The following is a 22,481-nucleotide window of genomic DNA, read 5'->3' on the forward strand; positions in this document are numbered from 1 at the left end:
GATGCTGGAAATAGCTCAGGATAGCCGTCCTAGACAAGTGTCTGCAAACAGGGGCAGGTGGTGCAGTCCCAAGTATCCATGTCCCCTGAGCTTTACCCAGGTGTATGCATCAGATGTTGCATCCCTAGAACACGGCAAAAACCTGGTGGTGTTTCTGAATGGATGCAGAGAGAATCAGCACATCCAGGAGTGTGTAGTGGGGTGCCTCTGGGTCCGTGAGGTTCTCCTCTTGCTCTTTTATTTATGGGTTACTTTGGGGAGAAATGTGGGAATTTTAAAATGGGTGGCAGTGTTTGAGTGTCATGGAACCAAAAGAAAAGTTTACCTTGAAAACTTAGAGTTTATTTCAGAATTGAACTTGACTCCTTGCTACTGTAGGTGCATGAAATGGAATGGAATATATTTTGACAAGCTTGGTTTTCTAGGTTATCTTGCCAATGTGATCACAGTAATTGTCCTGCTATTTTCTAATCGAGGGCTAAAGTCAAGATTGACAGTGGGATGGTGCACATGTGAATTTTATAAATTTTTAATCTTTTTATTATAGCCATGAATGAAAAATGGAAATCCCTTTTGCTTTTTTATTTTTACTAATTAATTTTTTTCTAGCCTGATCAGTTTCTCCTCTCTTCCTAGTCCCTTCCCCCAACCTCCCTTCTTTCTCCCCACTATTATCCGCTCCTCCTCTTTCCTCTTCAGAAAAGGGCAGGCCTCCCCTGTGTGTCAGTGAGCCATGGTAGATGAAGCTGCAGTCAGATTAGGCACATCCTCTTTTATTAAGCCTGGGCAAGGCAGCCCAGTAGGAGGAAAGGGTCCCAAAACCTTTTTTTTCTTTTTTTCTTTTAATATTTTATTAATTATTTGAGGATTGCATACACGAATATAATGTAATTGGATCATATTCACCCCAGTCCTCCCCCAATCCTTTCAGTTTCACCGCTTCTTGTACGGGGGTTCCTGTGTGCATGTGGAGACAAGGTTGAGGCCAGCAGCCTTCCCCATTCTTTCTCTTTATTCGTGGAGAAAGGGTCTCTCAGCTGAACCCAGAACTCATCCATTTGACTAGTCTGGGTAGCAAGCTAGCTTGTTCCAAGGATCCCATTGCTACCTTCCAAGGTAAGGCTGGAATTGAAGGCAGACTGCCATGAGGATCTAAACTCTGGTCCTCTTGCTCGGAAACAAATGCTCTAACCACTCGCTGAGCATACCCCAGAACCTGGAAGGTTTTGTAGCTCACATTTCTGCCATCCTTTGTGCCATTTACATCTCGGTTGACTTCCACATGAATTCCTCCTGTCCTCACCCACAAGCTGTTCAGGGAAGGGGAATCTTTCTAGAAACTCCTGTAACCATGACAGGGTCATATTATAGTGGCCTTCAGGCACTAGAATTTCTGGGCCAATCAAAAATATCTAACTCTTTAAGTCTCGTTCCAAAGGGGCTAAATCGCATTGTCTTGCCCAAGAACAAACCGCAGATTGTCCCACAAGGCAGGCCTTAGGCAGGAGTGATGTGTAAGTTTAGAGTCAATGGCTGTAACTTTTCTTTAAGCCATCAGCATATCTTGAGATTCATATTAATACCATAGCTTTTTGGCATCATTTAAAAGAGAACAAGATAAATGGAAGCCTCTGTGTTACTAATTCTGACAAAAATAAGGCAAGACTATTATATGAAAACACAAGTCAGAAATCTGGGATCACTTCTGTTGAGAGATTTTAGCTGGATTGTGACATGAGAATTCCTCATAGAATTCCATGGAGTACCTGAACGCTGTTATAGAGAAACCCAGAGAAGGCAGAAATCAATTGGAACATTGGACTCTGGGGATAGGAAAGTCAGCCTAAACTGATATTTATTCTGAATTACTGTTTAGCATGAGACACCTAAAACAAATAAGGCCTTTCGCTGGCAGAGGGGGTGAAGGGAACAGTCGGAAGAAGACTGTGTTAGAAATGAGAAGAGATTAGTTCTCAGAAATGTCAGCTCCCCAGGCGGGTGTTGTTGAGGGATGTCTGGCTTAGAACTGAAGGCCCTTCTCAACTCTTTTACAACAGTGTGATCTTGGGAAAATCCCCCAGTCTGTGAGCCTTAGTTTCTCACCTGTGCAATCGAATCCTCTGAGGCTTGTTTCATACAAGTGAAAAGAATTCTGGGTTCATCCTGAGTTGACCTACAGATGGGCGTGAGCAAATAAGAGCTTTGTTGCCATAGCCCCTGCTGGGGTCATCTAGCCGTACAGCAAGGCAGGGCTAGCTGGCCAGGAATTCATGTCCCCTGCAGCTTGGCTTCTCATGTCGGCTCTCCATGAAAGGGAGCATGGGTGTCTAGAGAAGTCTCTACAATGTGCTGGGGTGGTTCAGCATCAGCATCTGATGCTACAAAGCATTTTCTCAGGGAACAGTCCCATGCACAATCCCATCTTGTAACACACCAAAGAACGTGGCAGTAAGAAGCAACTAGATGCCACACTGTCATAATCAGATATGGGGGTCACACAAATATAGCTGGAAAGAGATGAAATTGTTGTTGTTGGATATGGAGAGACCTGTCAGCTGCCATCCCAGAGTTGACATCGTGTTGGTTCTGGGTACAGGAATTTTGTTCAAGGGAGGGAATGGGCCTGAAGTAGATGAGTAGGTGATGGGGTGACGGTGACCCCAGTTGTCAGGGAGTCAGGCCTAATATGAACCATCTGGACAATGCTTCAGTTAATGAACTCAAGCCTGATGCTTACCATTGTTTCCATAGCATTGTGTGTTCTGGCTGGTGCTATGTGTTTGCCAGACTACTGACAGCCTTCCTGACTGTCACCAAGTCAAATGGATGTTCCCACAATTTTCTGGCTCTAGAATTCAATGTATGAGCTTCTTGCTTTGGGCTACAGGTTGTTATTTTTTGCAAGGTGACAGCTTCTGTCACCTCCAGCCTCAGGCCATTTGGAACAGTAGAACTAACCAGGATGCCACATCTGCATCTATGCAGGCAGACAGTGTGGTGACACTGTGTCAGCTTAATGATGCAGGCAACTGTGGAGGCTGGGGCAGAGGCTCTGCCATGTGCACAGTTCCTTTAACTTCCTGGGCAGCCAGCTGATAGAGCAGAAATCTGCAGGCTAGGCAACTTTGTCCACAGACACGGAGGCCTCAAGTCAGGCCTGGGAAGCTCTTTGGAGACTCTTCCTGACCTGTGGGTCTCTGTCTTCTCTTTTGTCCTCATATGGTGGACAGCAGGCAGCAAACTCTTATGTCTCACCCCTACAAGGGACGATTCTCATTTGCAAAGGCACCACCCTCGCCACGCCTCACCTGGTTGCCTTGTTGGTCAGGGTCTCTACTCGTGAACTGAAGGGAGATGTACGTGTTCAGACCACGGTGCCTTCACCGGAGCACACAGAGCTGCGGAACACTCTAACTTCCCATAGTGTCATGTGAACAGTGGCGTTCAGACCACCACGGTGCCTTCACCGGAGCACTCGGAGCTGCAGAACAATGTAACTTCCCATAGTGTCACGTGAACAGTGCTGCAGCATCCTGACCGCTCGTGCACACAGGCATTGCTCTGCATTCTCATACTATGTTTAATCCTCTGTTCACCTGCCGAAAGCTTGCGTCACCACCTACTCAAGGTTCAGAAACTGAGCTTCCGTTAATCAATACAAGATCGCTTAGCAGCTGTGTGCTAAGTCCAGAGGCATGTGACAACCAGGCCAGGGTCATTGGAGCCTTCCTTTCTCCAGGTGAAATTAAATGCATTTGATTCGGGAGGCAAGAACTGAATCAAGTGTGTGAAGGAGTCTACGGCTCCAAGTCACTGAGAGCCTGGGGACAGTGAGAGCCTGGGAACAGTGAGAGCCTGGGGACGGTGAGAGCATGGGGACACTAAAAGGATAAGGGACACGAGAGGTGGGGACACTGAGATGTGGGGACGCTGAGAGCATGGGGACAGTGTGCCCTATACTCACACACTTACATTCAGCAGGGGACAATAGCTATGCTCTCAATGAAAAGACAAGATGCTTAGGTAGGGACAGACCACAGATCCCAGGAAGATGGGAGGAAAAACAGCTTCAGTCCAGAGATGCAGGCGGCAGCATGTGTGGGCGCAGGGATACTTGGCATGAGTCGTAAAGAGCTGGTAGGGTCTGGCCATGTGTTGGTGGGAATGTCTGGAAGAGGACAGAAGCCACGACATGCGTCCAGGAGAGGAAGGTGTCCTGAGGTTAATTGCCGAGAGAACCTATTCAGAGCCATGAGGGGGCAACTGGGAATACCTTGCCCTCCCCTAAGATTGATTGCTCTCCAGAGCCAGCTGATCACACAACAGGGACCCTCCTGTGCCCATTCAGCATGCCTTTCCTGCTCCTCTTTCCCTCTTCCCCTGTAGCCTCTGTGGAAGCTGTCCAGCTCTGAAGAGACCACAGAGAAACATTCCAAGCTAGGAAGCCAGGCTCATTCTCAGAAAGCCTCCATCATCAGAGCAAACGTCAGGCTCTATTTGTCTTAGTTTTCAACTGGCTTCCTCGGGACAGGTATTAAGGACCTCCTTCTTCTGATGTCTGCCAACCATGCAGGACCATCTCCAGCTGCCTCTGCTTTGGTTCTGCAGTTCCAGGCCAGGCCCATCTGCTCCTGGGTCTTTTCCAAGCCAAGGCTAGAAACTAGGTCCTGCCAGGACCAGGTCCTTGGCTTCTCAACGCTCCTCTTCTCTTGGAGGAGAAGTGTGGGAATGGAAAGGCTGTGTCCTGAATAAATCAGTTTGTCATCTGTGTCATTTTCCAAGAAACAGCCCAAATGATAGTCAGTATGGTGTCTCTCCTGAGTTAGCCAGAGGCAATGCTAAATCAGGTTAGCTTACATGCTTAAGTTCCAAAGAATCCTATGGACTCAGTTGGCTGGTATTTTAACAGTATTATCTAATGATTCCCTTGAAGACTACTTATATAATTATGCTATTTCATTTTTTGACTAAAAATTTTTAGTAAGTATACAAAATAAGTTTCTTTCTGACATTTTATACATGTTTATAATTGTCTTTACTTATATTAACCCATTATTCTCCCACTCCCTAAATGATGCATATACCTAAATGTAGATTCATATATAAGCGAGAACATGCAATATTTGAGTTTGCTTTCCTTTCTATTAGTCTCCCTTTACTCTTCACCTCAGGCTCCCCCTTCCGCAAATTTTTTCTTTCTTTAGTTGAAGAATTTTATATTATTTTATATTTTTTACATATAATATTATATTACTTTTATTAGAATTTTTGCAATGTATTTTAATTATAATCACTCTCTTCCCCAACTCTTCCCAGATTTATAACCCCATTCCCTACAGAAGCAAATATGTATCTTTTTAAAAAAAATACATTAAGTACAATTTGTGCTGTTCATGTACTTTGGCATGCGGGGTCTTCTACTGTAGTGAGCTTGCTGTCACAGCTGCTGAATTCATGTGTGCAGCTACCCTGTTGCATCCAAAATACAGTTTCCATTTAGCCATTCACTGCCTCCTGTTCTGACAATTCTTCTGTCCCTTCTTCCACGATGGTCCCTGAGATTTGGGAGGAGGGAGTAATATAAATGCCCCATTTAGGAAAAGCACCCAACAGTCCCTTATGTTATGAACTTGATCAGTCATGGTTCTCTGTGTCAGTCACCATCTACTAAAGAAGGAAACTTCTCTGATGATTGCTGAGACATCTATTATTCTATGTGACCCACGGGAGGGTGTCCTGTGGAAAGGTGTCCCATGGTACGGTGCCTTGGAAAAAAGTATTCCCAGGAAGGGTGGCCCATGGAAGGGTAGCCCGTGATAGGGTGCCCTGGGGGAGAGTATCCCCAGGAAGGGTGTTCTGGGGCTGTAGCCCTGTGGAGCCAGGCAAGAGCTTGACTTGGCACTGGTGCCCTCAGCTGCCAGTCAGAATCTTGTTTCTGCACAGAGAAGTTTCCAAACTGTTCTAACTGCTGTAGCGGTGGGTTTTACTGTTGGAAGCTCACCATCACACACTCTTACTTTTCTGGATTTGGGAAGTACCAGGCAATGGAGGTTTGTGCCACTACTGGTGACAGTGGCTCCATATGCAGCATTTTTAAGTATCATCTTGTGTGACCAGCGACAGCCCAAGGACCCCTGTTCAGCCAGCCTCGGAGGGCCTAGGTGTCTGTCTCACATGGACATCCAGCAGTTCTAACGATATTTCCCCAGCATTATGTTGAAAAGTATGTGAGACTTTTCAGATCCCATATCTGGACATATCCGTTGGTTCCTTTCTGTCCTAGGGAATATGGAATTATTATTTCTCTTGTCCAAAAACGTTCAGATTATCCAAAGATGCTATACATGAAAGCATTAATTAGGTTCCACATGGATCCAGATAAGTACACTAATTACCACAACATTTTCTTATAGGTCCTAATCTCTAACAAAACAATCACTGCTTGCCCCACTTTCCTCTCTAGCAAGTCCCGTTAATCTGTTCCACAGTGTCCGAGGTCAAGCCAGGATACGGGCTTTCCCTTTCGTGTTGTGTGTGCTGTGTTGATGCTCAGGCCTCCAATCTCCCCTAAAATATCTTAAGCTGCATTTGATTCTTAAAAAGCCAATTTACTCACAGCAGCCAGAAAGGTGTCCTCAGACTTGCTAAAGCTGAGTAAAAACATTGGGTCATTAAAACAAAAACAAAACAGAACTTTTGGCTGGGCTGAGAGAGCTGAAATAAACAAGAGCGGTCTGGAGTTAGCTTGAGAAATAATCCTGACACATGCAGCTTCCACAGAACTTTAATTTGACTTCTTGGCTTGTGAAATTTTTCCTTGTTTCAGGTAGAAAGTATTAGAAAATGCACGATGAAAATAGCTATTAAAAAGGGCTACAGTAACCTACTCCTTTCTTCCCTCCTCTCCTGACCCCCACCTTTCCCCACATTCCTTTCTAAATCCTCCCTGTCTTTGCTGTCTTCTCCTGGGTCTGATGCTCCTGTTTCTCTTGTTTCTCATTCTTCTCCCATTTCCTCCTTTCTTCTCTGTCCTGAGCTACTGCCCTGTGCCACAGCCTGGCACTCAGCAGGTCATTTGCATCATCTACTTCTAGGCAAAGTGCTCCTGCCCTCTGACCTGCAGAGAGGCCCATCCCATAAATGGCAGAATGAATGGTTTTGAGCTCTCTAAGCTTCATGGCTTCTCTGGCCCAAGCCTATACTCTGAAACTGCTTTGTTGATGTCACTTTTGTGACCATGGCTACAGCAGACAGGGAAAAGTTGAGTGTACATGGACTCCATGGTGTTGATGCAGAGTAAGCTGAGAGCTATGTGGAGAAATATCAGCAGCAGAGAGAGGAGAGAGAGGAAGGAGAGGAATAACTGATAGAAACAATGCCAACTCCTGGTGTGTTTCTGTACATCAAAACCCAGGCTTGTCCCCAAGTTCCCCTCAAGAACTGTGTGAGGCCAACATTACTAATGTGGTCTTGTTCACCTAGGTCTATCCTGCACCCAGTTATTATCTGGGTTGTGTTTTTAGCACCAGGATCAGAGCCACCAATGAGGAAGATGAAGTCAATGTGTCAATAAAAGAGAAATGGAACCAGATATCCTATAAGTTCCCAAGTGATTAGTGATAGACATATGCCAGTTACTAAATGCCATTAAGATTTATTCTTGTCATCTTGTGGTCATTTATTCCCAAATATGGAAATGCAATGATCAGAAGGCCATTTTTCCACCCAAGATGGACACACCATTGATTTTATAATTTGTTGCAACCTTCCATTTACAGTAAATGGTCTGTGATTCATAAAAGAAATTTATGTCCAAGCTTTTTACAGAGACTAAATATTAGAAAAAACACACCCAGACAGTAGAACAGAGGCGTGAAGTGGCAGACCCTGCACTCAGGTTTGTGTTGTTGACTTCCTTCCGGTCATTTGCATCATTGTCCTGTGAACATGTTGGACATTAAAGCTCTGATTCCACACTGGCCTATTATTTCCCACACTACGGCCTGGGAAAAACTCCAACCTGTTCAGCATATCTCTTTTTGATGTCAATTTAAAAAAAAAAATGTGAATCACTAGCTGATGCCTAACTCCAGAAGTGGCTGAGTCTGACCGAAGAAATCCTCCACCAGGTTTCCATTGAGATTTAGGTGAAAAAGAAAGCAAGGGAGTATCTGTGGAGCTGGCATAGTCTGAGGTTGCTCCTAGGGTTTCATTGCCTGATGTTTTACTTGGTCACTGTGTCCAGCCACACCCAGTACCAAGTACATGCCCACTGCATCTTGTGTCCCCTGCTTGGGAAATATGTCCCTTTTTTATTTTCACTGATTCAGTTGATGTGTAGGTTTTGCCCAGTCTGAGCTTTTATATTAATGGAATCAGTCATTCATGGACGTATTCCTTAGAACCCTATTATTTCACTTGAAGTTCTATTTGCTAGGCTCACCCAGCCTGTGCATGCAGCAGTGGGTGGTTCTTGGATTGCTGGTTTACTTTGAATACCTTGGAATAAGCCACTGTGTTAGGCAAACCAACAGTACTCTTCCCCCAGCTCCACCAAGATGTCATCATTCAAATCCCAGAACCAGGATTTAAAGACTATCTGAAGAATTTAGGTTGCATGGTAGAGATTAAGGCTGCAGATTAATTACACTGTTAGCCGCTACCTCAAATAAATGTTTACCTTTATAAGAGTTGCCGTGGTCATGGTGTTTCTTCACAATAGAAACCCTAACATACCTGCTGTAGACAGTCACTCTTTCCAGAAAAAAAATTAGGTGGTGTTTTCAGCAAACCTCAGACCCTCCTGAGTCCTGCTTTCCTTTCTGTTGCGTGTATTACCATCATGGGCACTTCCCTGAGCAAAAGCAAAGTCCAATCCCAGGGCTGGGCAAACATGACACAAAGGAGATCCAGCTGCTTCCAGGACCTTTCCGACTTCGGGTACCAATTTACCAAGAAGAAAGTGCAATGATTCACCTACGGTTGGTGGGGAAGGCATCTAAGCATATCCACAGCATCCAGCTGTTGGTCTGTCAGCATCCAAGCAGCAGAAAGGCAGCCAGCATGTGTGGCATGCATTGAAAAGAGGACTCCTGGGGGAAGAAGGGTACAAGGGGAAGGTGGGGGAGGAGCCACATCTACTCCACAAGGCCACGCCTCCTAAGAGTGCCACTCCTTTTGGGAGTCATTTTCTTTCAAACCACCACAACTGGACTGGTCTTTTTAAAGAATATTGCTTTTAAACATTCGCAAATTAGTTAGTTGAATAGTCCAAACCAATAGCCAGGTATGGTGGTGTGCACCTTTAATCCCAGCACTTTGGAGGCAGAGGCAGATCTCTGTGAGTTCAAAGCCAACCTGATCAATATAGGGAGCTCCAGGACAGCCAGGGCTATATAGAGAGACCCTGTCTCAAAAAAATAAAATAAAATAAACTATAAAACAATTCTCAGCCAAGTGAGCAATTGCATCTCTCACCAAGCTTCTGAGAGGAGGCTTGGTCAGTAGGTGCCTGTAGACTGGCAGTATGTGCTTCGCAAATGTGGCGTTTCCCAGTGTGGCTTCCACAGAGCATCTGCTGGCCTCTCCACCTATAGCTTTTTCAGCTTCTCTGTTCAATTTGCTGAAACCCAGTTAAATCAAATCAAATCAAGTAGTGTGTGTGTGTGCGCGTGCACCTATGCACATGCATGCATGTGTACCTGTGTGTGTATGTGTACACAACCTACTGAGTCCATTTAGCCTTTCTCTAATGTGTCCAAGGCGGACAACCTGGGATTGAGCAACCTCTGTAGGAGCTTGTCCCTAGAACAGACTGCCTCTCCCACTAGTAGCCACTGGCTTACTGTAGCATTTTGCCTAATTCAAGTGGAAAAGAACAGAAACCATTTCAGAAAGGACAACTATAAAATTGTTCATTCTGAGAGAAAGAATTCACTCCCTTGGGAATAAAAGAGAATCCTGGAATAGAAAGGCAGGGAACCTGGTTTGCTCTCAGCTTTCACTCTGACCCCTGCCGATCCTTTCTCTCAGCTTCATTCTTCACTTTGTTATCCCAGAGGCTCCTTTTCTTTCCTTCTGAATCTCTAGATACAGTGGGAGCCAATCCCAGACTCTCCCCCACTCACCTTCCCATCTCACGGAGGATTGTAATATGTTAATGCCATGCTTCAGATTCCCTGGCAGATGAAGCCAGAAAAGACTTGTCCAGGACTGAGAAGGGAAGGAGCTGGTTTGCAGGGCAGGATGGTGCTCTGGGACCCACAGGCAAAAGGAGGGAGGCAGAATTATTCTAGAGGTGATGTTCTCCTCCCTGCCTCCCTCCCTCTCTCTTCCTTGGCCTCCTCCTCTTCTTCTTTCTCTTCTCCCCTCTCTGACTTTTAGATGAGATCTCACTCTGTAGCCCAGACTGACCTTGAACTTACGATTACCCTCCTGCCTCAGCTCCTCAAGTGCTTATAAGTATTAACCACCATGCATAGCTAACTAGAGGGTACTTTTCTCAGGACAGCGATTCCATCCTGGACCATGGTATCTGGTGTTGGTCCCTCATATAAATCTGACCTCAAATGATTTTAGCTCCTGTCCTTGAGTGGTTGATGAGCCTCAGCTCTTACTAACTTAAAAAGTTAGTTTTGACAACCTGCGGGGACTTTTGACATTGAGAACTCGCATATTGAACTTGTCAAAAATTCCCAGCACAGAAACTCATTTCACATTGGCCTGCGGGCCTTCGTGTTTGAGGAGAAAATAGCCATTAGCTGAGACATGGCTGCCACACCTGATGGAGGAGCCTGTATTGCTGGTCTTTAGTGCTGCCATCGACTTCCACACCCATCCTTTGCCAGGGGATGTGTTGGGATGTAGATTTCCTTCTGAGACTCTGTGGATGCTGGCTGTTGTTTAGCAGGGTCTAGGGCACAGCCTGTTGTCCTTAAAGCCTTGCATCAACATGGATCTATGCCAGGCTGAGCTCCAGAGAAAAGAATAACTGGCTGGGGTTCATTCTTTTTCCTTCTTTTTCTTTAATTGAAAATAGATTTTTTCCTCACATAATATCCTGATTATTGTTTTCCCTTCCATTACTCCTCCAAGTTCCTCCTCACCTCCCTTCCTATCTAGATCCACACCCTTTTGTCTCCCATTGAAAACAACCAGGCTTCTAAGGGCTAATAATAAAATTTAATAAGATAAAACAAAAACTAACACATTGGAGTTGGGCAAGGCAAAAAGGCACAAACATTACAGAGCCACTTGTTCATATACTCAGGAATCCCATAAAAACACTAAACTGGAAGCCCTAAATATCCACAGAGGACCTGGTGCAGACCTGGGTGGTCTGTGTATGCTGCTTCAGTCGCTGTGAGTTTGTGTATATGTTGATCTTGTTGATTTGTAGGGCCTTCTTCTCTTGGTGTTCTCCATCCTCTCTGGCCCTTACACTCTGCTCCCTCCTCCACGGGGTTCCCTGAACCCTGAGGGGAGGGATTTGCTGGAGACATCCCATTTAGGGCTGAGTGTTCTAAGGTCTCTCACTCTCTGCATAGTGTCTGGCCATGGGTCTCTGTATTTGTTCCCTGCTACAGGAGGAAGCTTCTCTGATGACGGCTGGGCAAGGCACTGAACTGCATCCCTTGATAGAGCTTGCAGTTGATTCTTCAGAGAACAGACCAGGCACAACCAGTGGTAGCACTGCAGCCTGAACTAATTTGAGCTCTGGTTGAATATATAGGGGGAAGAGACCAAAAAGAAATGTTGAGAACTATGGGAGTCCATAATTTTCCTGCCTCTATTTTTCTTTAGAAAGGTCAATAGAGTCACAACTCACCTCTGATCACAGCTTTGCTGGGCTGTAGACCAGGCTTAGGTGGGAGTGGGGGAGATTTGACTGGCTGAGGGTAGATAAGGTGCCCGGCTCTCACTCAATCCTCGGAAATCACATTATATGAAGCAGTCAAGTTGAGAGGTTTCTAACTAGATGTGAGAAAGGGTGAGTGGAGCCCAGACAACCCAGAAAGCCCCAGGAGAGTCTGGTAGGGAAAGCAGCATTGACTGTCAACTTAGCTTAGAGTCACTTGGAAAGGAAGTCTCAATTGAGAGCTTAAAAGATCAAATTGGCCCATGGGCATGTCTGTGAGAAAGTATCTTTGTGGTTACCTGGTATAGGAGGGCTCAGTCCTCAGTGCGCAGCTCCATTCCCCAAGCAAGTGGTCCCAAACTGTATAAGAAAGCTCACTGAACATGGACCTGAGCAGGCCCCAAGCAGTGCCCCTCCAGGGTTCTCCTTCAAGATCTTGCTTGAGTTCCTGTCCTAACTTTCCTCAACGGGAGACTATGACATGCAAGTGTAAACCAAATAAACCCTTCCTTCCCTTAAATTGTGCTTAGGCAAAGTTTTGGTGTTTTTTTTTTTTCCAAAGAAACAGAAAACAAGCTAGAGCAAGCACGGTAGAAGGAAGTGAATAGAGGGAGGGGAGGAGAGTCCTTGAGAGCAATGCCTGATGGTCCTGGGAAGTACCTACCCCTCTGCTTTCCCTGAGATGAATCGCCAGTCTTCCAAAGTTGGGCTAGCATACCTAAAGAAAGTCTGTTTGATCAACAGAGGTTTTGCAGAGGGTAGGACTATGTTTTCATACACATACACACACACACACACGCACACGCACACGCACACGCACACGCACATGCACACACCAATCTCCCTGAATTGGTTGTTCACTTTAAGTGCCTTAGACTTGTTCCCCCTGACTGGTACTTCATGGCTACATCCATCACACTCGCATCTAGCAAAGCCACACAGTAGTACCTGTGAGACACACAGTGCTAAGGAGGGGAGAGCCTGGATGGGAGGGGTTGCCTGCTGGATTGGGTCAGAATCAGCCCTATAGCAAGAGCTGCTGGCATATGCATCCCCTCTACAAACGTTTACCATTATTAGTTGCCTAATCTTGGTTTGCTTTTTTGTTGTTGTTTTGGTTTGGTTTGGCTTTTATTTTTTTCTGTTTGGGGGAGCACGAATCTTGTACATCTCTGCATACTTCTAAAAAGTGCCTGATAAGGGAGTTGAAAGATGGATTATTGCAAGGGAAAGGGTTGAATGTACTCACTACTCCCTGGTGAGAGGGCCATCTGGTTGACCCCTCTGCTTTCAGCAACAAAAAATAAAACGTGGAACCACCCACTCTCCCATCACGACCAACAAGTTATACCCATGCCATCAGTGTGGCTCCTGCTGTACACCTGCCACCTGCCATCTCCTGTATCTCAGCCCCCAATACCTCAGGATTCTGCTGCAGAGATGCCTTTGTTAGCTGGGAGTTCATCTCCTCTCATTTCTCCTGAGTGTTATCCTGCTGTCCCTTTAGCTTTCTGTTCATCACGTGAAACAAACGTGTTATATGTGGGTGTCAGCATTCATAGCTGTCTGCAGCTCGATGAACACTGATCTCCAAGTGCTGTAAGCTGCCCCATTCTCCCTGCAAAATCTAAAGCCACAACTTCCCGTGTTGGAACTTAAGTGCAGTGGAAAGCTCTTCCCTTTCTCCACACACTTCTGAGTTCACTTATTGTTGTGCATGAGATGTTCCTGTGTTATTTAGCAGTGATGGTGATGAATAGCAAAGCAATAGCTAAATCTCCTGCTGTCCTCTTAAGTTACAGCCATTATAATTGTGGGTATGCCTACGCCAGAAAAGGCACATGGCTAACCAAGTGTTGTCTGTTATATTGGTTTGTGACCTTTTAATGAACACTTAGTTGTGGAGATGAATTTGAAATGAAGATGTATTTATATGCTGTATCTACTTAGAGACCCTGTCTACACTACTTCATCTTGGCTTAGTTAACATCAGCTGAAATGATTGACATTATAAAAGGCATTATTCTCAGATTGATGATGTGCATAGCTGCACAGAGGTTATATATCTTTTGTTTCTGTACAGATTTTTTTCTGTGTAATTAACAATAATTATTACTATTTAACTGTTCTAGCAGTACTTATTATTAGATATTAATAATGCCCCATTTGTTTTTCAAGGAATCCCAGTGAGGTTTATAAATTACATGACCACCCTAATCTGAAGGGAAATGAAGTTTAGTCTCCTTAAGCGATAAGTATGTTGAGTTCCTAGATTTGTCCATCTGTTCACCTCCTTTAGTGATATCTCCATATATACTTCCCACCCTGCACCCTTGCAAAAAACACACGTGTTTTTCCATGGAGGGTGCTGAGAGAATCCACTAGGTGAGAGACCCGGGGGCGTGAGACCTGAGGAACACTGCAGTATGCTTACAAAGCCGGAGACAGAATAGGTGATAAGTGGCACACAGTATGTGCTAACTAAATATTCAAGCGTAGCAGCTACTGGTCAAAACTAGCAGTGTGGACATAAAGGAAGGACAGGAGAAGAGAAGACCTGGGGCTGGCCCTGTTCATCATGCTTGAGTGAGATTCCATGGAGCCTCCAGGCCAGCCTGTGCGATAGTCTAGCTCATGGGGGCATTTTGTGAGGGTAGCATTCTTCTAAACATGGCACCATGTCAGATTCCTTGTGGAGACAGTCTCCCCTGACATGAGGAGGGACAGAGCAGGTCGTCTGGTGCTGCAGGCAGCAGGGCTGGGGAGCAGCTCGTGGCAGTCTGATGTTGGTAGAGGTTTCTGCCGCTGCCCTGTGTCCTCAGTGGAATGGCAGCAGCGGCTGATTTGGCCTGTCCCCACTGTCATGCTCACTGGGTTTTCTCTTCCTGTGGTTGTTGTAGGAGCTGGTGGGGAGTAACCCTCCACAGAGAAACTGGAAAGGGATCGCAATCGCACTGCTCGTCATCCTGGTCATCTGCTCCCTGATCGTCACCTCGGTCATCCTGCTGACACCAGGTACGGACGCTTTCAGAAATCCACTCACAAACATTTGAAAGTGGACAGTCTTACTGTGGGATATTTTCTAAGTGGCTGTTGGCTGCACGGTTTATTCTTACTAGGTTCTAGTTCTCATTATACCATTGTAGAAAGATATCGTTCATTTTAAGTGAAAATAAATCCATTTCTGTGCTTTAAATTTTTATATAGTTGTTGACTAGATAAAAATGGCATAGATTAAAAATTTGCTGTTGTTTGTTCATCTTGAAATTAAAGGTAGTGACATTAGAAATAATTTAATATATTTTATGGTATTCCTGGGTGTTGGAGAAAGGCTGAATTAAGAAAATGTTCAAGCAATACATGATGATTGTGAGCCAAGGGCAAATTTTTTATTAGATAACACTGATGGATTTTAATACTGATGGATCCTGGGACAAAATTCTCTCGGGTAAGAGAAAACATACTAGAATCCATAGCAGTGCCCTGACAGCATCAAGTTCACCTGCATGGTCTGTGCAGTAGCTGAGACAGAAATGCTTGGGAGCCTCACAAACAGAAAGGTCTTTAATTTTAGTTTACTTTACTTTAGTTTTTTTTTTTACCTCCACATTTGTGAATAAAGTGGGGTGTGGGCTGGGCCTCCCAGAATGGTAGAAAAGGGAGCCTTTGCTTGTAAGATAGCCATGCGGAAGGGTCGTGGAACAACATAGGGGCCAGAGAGCAGCATACACTGCTTACACCATTATCATCCTCACGTTAGATGCTCATGCACAAGAGCAGGACCAACAGCGTCCCAGTCCTCAGCGAGCTGACCACGTGTGTTAGCCATCAAGGTGGGAAAGTGACTGGATAGGTACAAAATGCAGGCAAGTGGTTAAACCATTAGACCAAGTTGTAAGTGAAATAAAATTGATATCTTTGTTAAAAAGTGGTAGACACTGCCAGGGAACAATAAAAACTGCAGACCAGTGTTCCTTGTGAGGACAGATAACACAGAAAGCTAGTAGCAGACTAACACGGTAACATGTAAAGACAGGACAGGGGTCTGGATGGTGGTTCTGCTGCCGAGGTCACAGAGTACCAAGTTCAGCTCTCAGTCCCCACATGAAGTGGCACACAGCCACTCGTAACTCCAGCTGCAGGGGCTCTGATGCCCTCTTCTGACCTCCATAGGTGTTTTACTCAGGTGCCCCCCACACACATGCACACACACGCATAAATAAATAAATAAATAAATAAATAAATAAATAATAAAATCTTAAAAAGATATTACATGCCATGGCCAAGTGGGATTTATCCTAATTCGGGAGTATTAAGTCAGCGTACAAAGCTCAGTGAAATGTACCTGTATTTACAGAACAACATGCAAACCCACAGATCTTATAAACAACCAGAGCGTGTCAGTGCCACGGAGCATGAGCAGAGTCAGAGGCCACTGTGTGCGATATCTGTTTGTCCTTTTGTGTCCCAGTAATTGAGTGCAGTCTCCAGGCTAGGCAATGGGTGCCCATCCCTGCCACACTATCTCACAGGCCCTCACTGTCTTAGTAGTAGTATCTTTTTCTAAATTGTATTTTATTTTCAATTTTATTTATTTATGGTGTGTCTGTATGCCTGTGTGTAGGTTTGGGCTTGTATGTATAGGTGCTTTCAAAGGCCAGAAGAGGTACTAGGAACTAAAGTCCAGGCCTCTGGGAGGACAATACAGACTCTCAACCACTGATGCAATGTTCCATGGCCTTTGATAATATCTGTTAATACACAAAAGACTTTAAGTTTGACAAAAACATAAACCTCTTTGGTTATTTATGTTTTAAGGGTCATAGAGAAGGAAGTGTTTTTAGTCCATGGCTACAGAGATTTATTCCTATTACCCTTCAAAGAATTTTAACAGTTTTAGTTTTTGTATTTAGATCCTTGATCCACACTGAATAAATTTTGTGTAGTGGATCTGACCTCATTCCTGGTGTGCGAATATGCAGTTGAAACGGCATTGTTTGTCAACTGCTCCATCCCCTGTGTAGTCCTAGCCCCCTTATAGCTGTGTGGAGTTGTGTGGGGTTAGTGCAGAACCCTCTGTTCAAATCCACTGATCTGAGTGTCTGCAGGTATGCCCGTAGCACAGCTGTTTTAAAATTATGAGGTCTGCCTCCGAAACGCTTATTCTTACTATTGCTTTGATCTCCTCACGTTGCTATAAGACTGGAAATAGGCGTTATGTCGGTGAGCTTCGCTACTTTCCTCTCAGTTCTCTTCTCGCTGTGGTAAGCACCATGCAAAGCAAATGAGAGAAGGGAGAGTTTATTGTGGCTTATGGTTCCTGATGGTCAGTGCCCATAATGTCAGGGCAGAGACAGTCGCCAGGTGGCTAGGGAAGGATGCTGAGAAGCACAGAGCAGAGAGAGCCAAGGAGGAATGACCAGAGTCTTTAAGGTCTCAAAGCCTACCCTTAGTGGCACACTTCTTCCTCCTAAGCCCTCCCAAAGAGAGCCACTAACCAAGGACCGTGTGTTTAAACATATGATCCTATGGAGACATTCTCATTCCAACCACCATGGCAAACTATTGTGCGCTCTGAAAGCTTGCTTGAAGACAGACTCAGGGAGCAAGGGAGTCTTCCCTTGTCATCTGAAGTTTTGTCAAACTACCTTTCCTGAGCCAAGAACTCTCAATTAGAAACGATTGGTAGTTATTTTTAAAAGAAATGTATTATGCTCCTTTCTCTGTGGAATGCCATTCTTTCCTCACAGTGTTGAGGGGGCTTCCACGCAGTCCTGCAGAAGAGAGCCTCATCCCATCCTGAGCGACCTGGACCCAGAGGTGGAGGACATAAGGCATCTCATCCACTTGTATAGGACAGAACATTGATTGGGAGGCTGGAATCTGGATGAGGGGTGAGAAAGGCCTGTGGACAGATTAGGGAATACAGACCCTCGGACAGATTAGGGAATACAGAACATCGTGAGTGTCGCGGCTGAGCAGGTGCAGCAGGGACAAGAGCAACTGCAGAGTCATAATGAACACGAAGGAACTGGGGCGCTCTCTGGATGTGAGGAGCACGGGGCCTTTGCTTTCCCTTGAGCAGAGCTGTGCTTTGGTGAGAAGTGACTTCCACAGCTTTGGTCCCATGATCATGTCACACTTCCTCAAGACTTAGGATGGGGAAATGGTTTTCAGAGATTCTCCTGCCCGATGTGAAGTTTTGCCAAGTCCACCTCCCCCAAGATCAAGGACTCTAATGAGCATTACTCAAGACTGAGATGTGGTGAATGGAGGCAGCTGGTGGCAACAGGGCCATAGTACATGGGACAATAAACAGCACCAGACCTGAAAAGTGGCTCCTGGAACCCTCCTGACAGCTAACCCTGAGCTTTACATCACTTCCATAGCATAGGAGCAACCATAGAACAGGGGCCCCTCTAACCCCAGCAGAGAACACAACCACTGCAAAGGTTCTGTCAGAGGGTGACACCAGCTGTCAGAGAAAAAGATGCTATAGAAAGAAGGAAACTGAAGCCTCGTATGAGTCTCCGTATCCCAAGAAGACTTTGAAAGGATGTTTCCTTTACTCTTCCATTGAAATAAGCATATGGTTGAGCCTTGTTTAGCCCTCTGGTTCTGGAGACATCTATGGTAGTGTCTGCTTCTGTAGGTTGTGCTGCTGGGGAGCTATGTGTCCGGGACTTGAGAGGACCAGACAGGCTGAACGCTCAGCACAGAAACCATGCTGCAGGGCCCTCCTGGCATTCACAATCCATTTCTGTGTTCCCAGAGCAAAGAAGCAGCTTTGTTTTGACACTGAAAATTGTGCCAGGTGTCCAGCCTGTACTGCTCTGAAGTGTCCCCAGATCCCCTTGGATACAGAATATCCTCACAGGAACCCAAGAGCTAAGCTTGCCCTCCTTCTAACATTAATAATTCCATTGGGAGCTGCAACCGCTGTGCTAACACGGAGCAAATGCAGAACGTATAAATATGTGAGTTCCCCTTTGAGTTAGAAGCAAGGAGGCAAGGGGTCCCAAGTGTTGCTATCATTAAGAAAAATAAAACCATAAAGCAGGGTAGGGCTGAACTCAGGGTACAAGAGGGAAGAGGGCTACAGTGCAGAGTCCTCAAAAGAACAGCCATACCATGTGGTTACAAGCAAGCAGTTTTGGGCACAACCCCATAGCTTTTCCCTGGCACCACCCAAGCATTGGCTTCATATTGACTGGCTCAAGAAAACTTTCAAGGCGAATGTTTTCCAAGAACTCACAGATTCTGACATTGTGTTCTGGAAACTCAGCATCTAGAATATGCTCACCCCACTCTCAGTTCTGGACTCATTTGCTTTGTTTTGTTTGAGACCATTTTTGCAGCGCTTGAAAAAGAAAAAGGGAAGGAAGGAAGGAAGGAAGGAAGGGAGGGAGGGAGGGAGGGAGGGAGGGAAAGAAAGAACGAAAGAAAGAAAGAAAGAAAGAAGAAAGAAAAGAAAAGAAAAGAAAAGAAAAGAAAAGAAAAGAAAAGAACCCCAGTTCCAACTCCGCAAGCAGGGTCTGGTGGAAGAGTGTGCTCTGGGGCAGGGGATTCTGGGAAACTTGCTTGGCAATTACGGCAGGCAAAGTACCTTGCTCTGTGGTGCAGGCCGGTAGTCACCAATTACTCACTATCTATGTCTCTCGGAAGGGTCTTGAAGGGAACATGACCTTTCTGGTTGTCATGCATTTCTCCCTTGTTGAGCCATGCTCTTTTCTAAATTTCTCTTCTGAATAATAGATTTAAAGTTACCCTTTTAATTTTCTGCTATTAACTACCATAACTGTCTGTCTCTAATAGGTCACACTGTTGCCTGGTATGTACCATTCAGGGCATTTGCAATTCCTGCATTCTGATGAGACTGACTGCAGTGATCCGCACTGTAAGAGGTCTGGAGACAGGATGGGGTCTTAGCTGCATTAGAATGTTTCAGATTTTGCCATGAATGGACATCTGACCAGAGCTGGGCAGTGAGAAGCACTAAGCACACTCCAAAGAAATATAGGGAGAAAGCCACTGACTTTGAGATCACCCTGAAGACGAGCTTCAAGGCCAGGCCACACTCAGAAGTAAAGATGAACTAGGATTTGGTAGTAGAAACATAATGTGTAGATTACTTGTGCTCGGATGCCACCACGGTTCAATTAAATGCACTGCCTGTGACCAATTGTCTTAGCTGAGCTGTTACATTCTTGTTCATCTCTGCCATTGAGAAAAGGTTGTGCCCATTGGAGATAGGAGGAAACCCTGGAGGTCACCCTGAACCATCACTAGCATGCATGTTGTTCAGAGACAGCTTGGCTTGGAAGATGGGGGCCACAGTGAGTGGTCAGTCAGATGGAAAGGCTGATGAAGGGAGGTTGTGGTGAAAGCAAGGGAGGGACATGGACACCAGGCTTGAGCGCTGAGATTGGACTCTGATTCCTCCCACTGTCTGTATAGAGGTCTCCATCACAACCATTTTCAGAATCTGATAAGTACTTTATGTCATCCTGTTCCTGGGGAGGAAAAAGAAGGGTAGACACAAACCTACCCTGGGTGTTTATGAATATCTTAGGCCACCTGCTAGCCTGGACTAGCAGGTCATTCTTCAGGAACAGGTCATTGATGGGAAGAACCGGGGGATCACAAAAAAAGGAGATAGTGAATTTGGTGTTAGGGGGTCTTGCACAAGGTATGCCTTATGTCAAGCAAGTTTGTTACAAAGTAGAGCGTCTTATATACAGTTTTTAGAGGAAAAATGGGAGAGTCAGTAGGAAAGTATTTACGATGGGCAAAGTCAGCAGGAGGCTAATCAAGCAATGCCACACAAAGGGAGCACAGCGTAGCTCAAGAGTGCTGCAGATGGAGAACACAGAGGCCTTGGGACTGATAGCCACAGCCCTTTAAGAGGATGAGTTTGTTTCTCAGAGGCCAATGTTGCACCTCTCCCAAAGCCCTGACCCAGGCCATCACTTGTTCTGCCAGGCATATTCCCGGTTTTTCAGATGGAACTGTCTTTTTTCTCCATATATAAGAGCCTCAGGGAGAACCTTGGATCAGCCCAGCTCCCAACAATCTGCAGTCATGAATATCCATTAACAAAAATATGTACGCATGGAGTACCAGAACGAGTACTAATGTTGTCTAGTTTGAAGGTGTCTGTATTGCTCCACAAAGCAAGTCCTTGTCTAATTTGGTGGTGCAGGTGAGCCCCAGACAGCTCATCTCCACCCAGCTCCACCGCCATCCTCAGCTCATTGGTTGAGAGGCTAGAGCAGCCTCATGTGTTATAGGACCCACACAGGGAGCTGAGGAGGGACACCCACTTTTGCCATCACTGAAGAAGCTATGTCCCTGGGACTAGCCAGGAGGTGAATCATCTGATGAAACTCTGTCTCCCAGAAATCATGGCTGTGGCAGCTTCTCGGAAACTCAGTTTGTGGAATGAGAGGCAGTGGCTTCCCAGAAGGCAGTCCTCCATGTCCACCACACTAGGGGGACCCCTAGATTTTAACTACCCAACGTCTGCAGTCTGCAAACATTGAACCTGAACAGTGCATTCAAAGGACTCTTGCAGTTGAAGAGGACCTGAAGGAGTTCTGTTGGAAGGGTCGGTCTATGCAGCCACTAACCTTAAAGTGAGTTGTAGACTGGCGATAGGCAGCAGGTCCTTGAGAGCATCCTTGTGTCTCTCTCTTGACTTCTCCTCGTTAACTCTAAAAGAAATGTCTAGTGTAGCTTGCTTATTTTTGGAACCCTTGCCCTAAACGCCCATTTTCCCTAAAGATGACAATACATCCTTATTATTCATGTGTGTGCATTAAGGCCACCAGCCAAGGCAAGCACAACAGTGTGTTTATTTGTAAAGTACATTTTTCAGGCCTTGCTCTTTTATGCTCCAATTTTAAAGATGCATCACCCATAGGGAGGTGTAAATCTTACTGTGGTCCTCCCTGTTTTCTCTGGAGCCTGTCACCAAGAGAGCATATTGGAAAATTATAAACTGGTGTGGCACACATCCAGGACGATGCACTCCAGGACACTGCCTGATATCTTGGGTGATGGCTTAGTGAGCAGCATGGCAGGACAGTCACCAAGGCAAGCGTTTAGGAGTCTAGGTCAGTACCAGTTCAGAGTCGGAAACATAGAGATGTTTATCTAATGAAATTGAGGAGAAATGGATCACAGTGAGCCAGGCAGGTCAGGGACCAGAGGATGCTCCAGGCTGAAGTGGGCACTGACTTCTTCAGATGCAGAGCTCCTTACTGCCTTAGACCCCACTGAACCCACAGCTGCTGGGTCCAAGAATCAAGCGTGCACTTGCACTTTCTCACATCATGGATTCATATTCCACAAGCACTGAGCCTCTCTGAAGGAACCTTGTGGTTAAAATAAAAAAAAAAATCACCAGAGAGTTCCTGCGAGTTTCTTCCTGCTCTCTGCATCTGGCCTCTGGCCTCTAGCCACCTCCCTCGTGTCATGGCCCCTAAAGGGCAATCTGCGCTTCTGCCTCAGTCCAAGAAACCCAAATCGGCTCCGTCCCCGAAACTGGAGGACAAGTCTGCCTCTCCCGGCCTGCCGAAGGGAGAAAAAGAACAGCAAGAAGCAATTGAACACATTGACGAAG

General features: G+C 45.6%; 1 protein-coding gene across 4 annotated transcripts in view; it reads left to right on the plus strand.

Moving 5' to 3' along the window:
* Positions 1–22,481, plus strand: part of Dpp6 (dipeptidyl peptidase like 6) — an 880,940-nt gene that overhangs the window by 524,305 nt on the left and 334,154 nt on the right. For all 4 annotated transcript variants that reach the window (XM_026789414.1, XM_013353878.2, XM_026789413.1 and 1 more), the window contains exon 2: positions 14,758–14,872. In XM_026789414.1, coding sequence (XP_026645215.1) covers positions 14,758–14,872 — 115 coding nt within the window. The remainder of the gene's footprint in view (positions 1–14,757; positions 14,873–22,481) is intronic.

The sequence above is a fragment of the Microtus ochrogaster genome, unplaced genomic scaffold, assembly GCF_000317375.1.
Source record: "Microtus ochrogaster isolate Prairie Vole_2 unplaced genomic scaffold, MicOch1.0 UNK18, whole genome shotgun sequence".
In the NCBI taxonomy this organism is placed as follows: Eukaryota; Metazoa; Chordata; class Mammalia; order Rodentia; family Cricetidae; genus Microtus; species Microtus ochrogaster.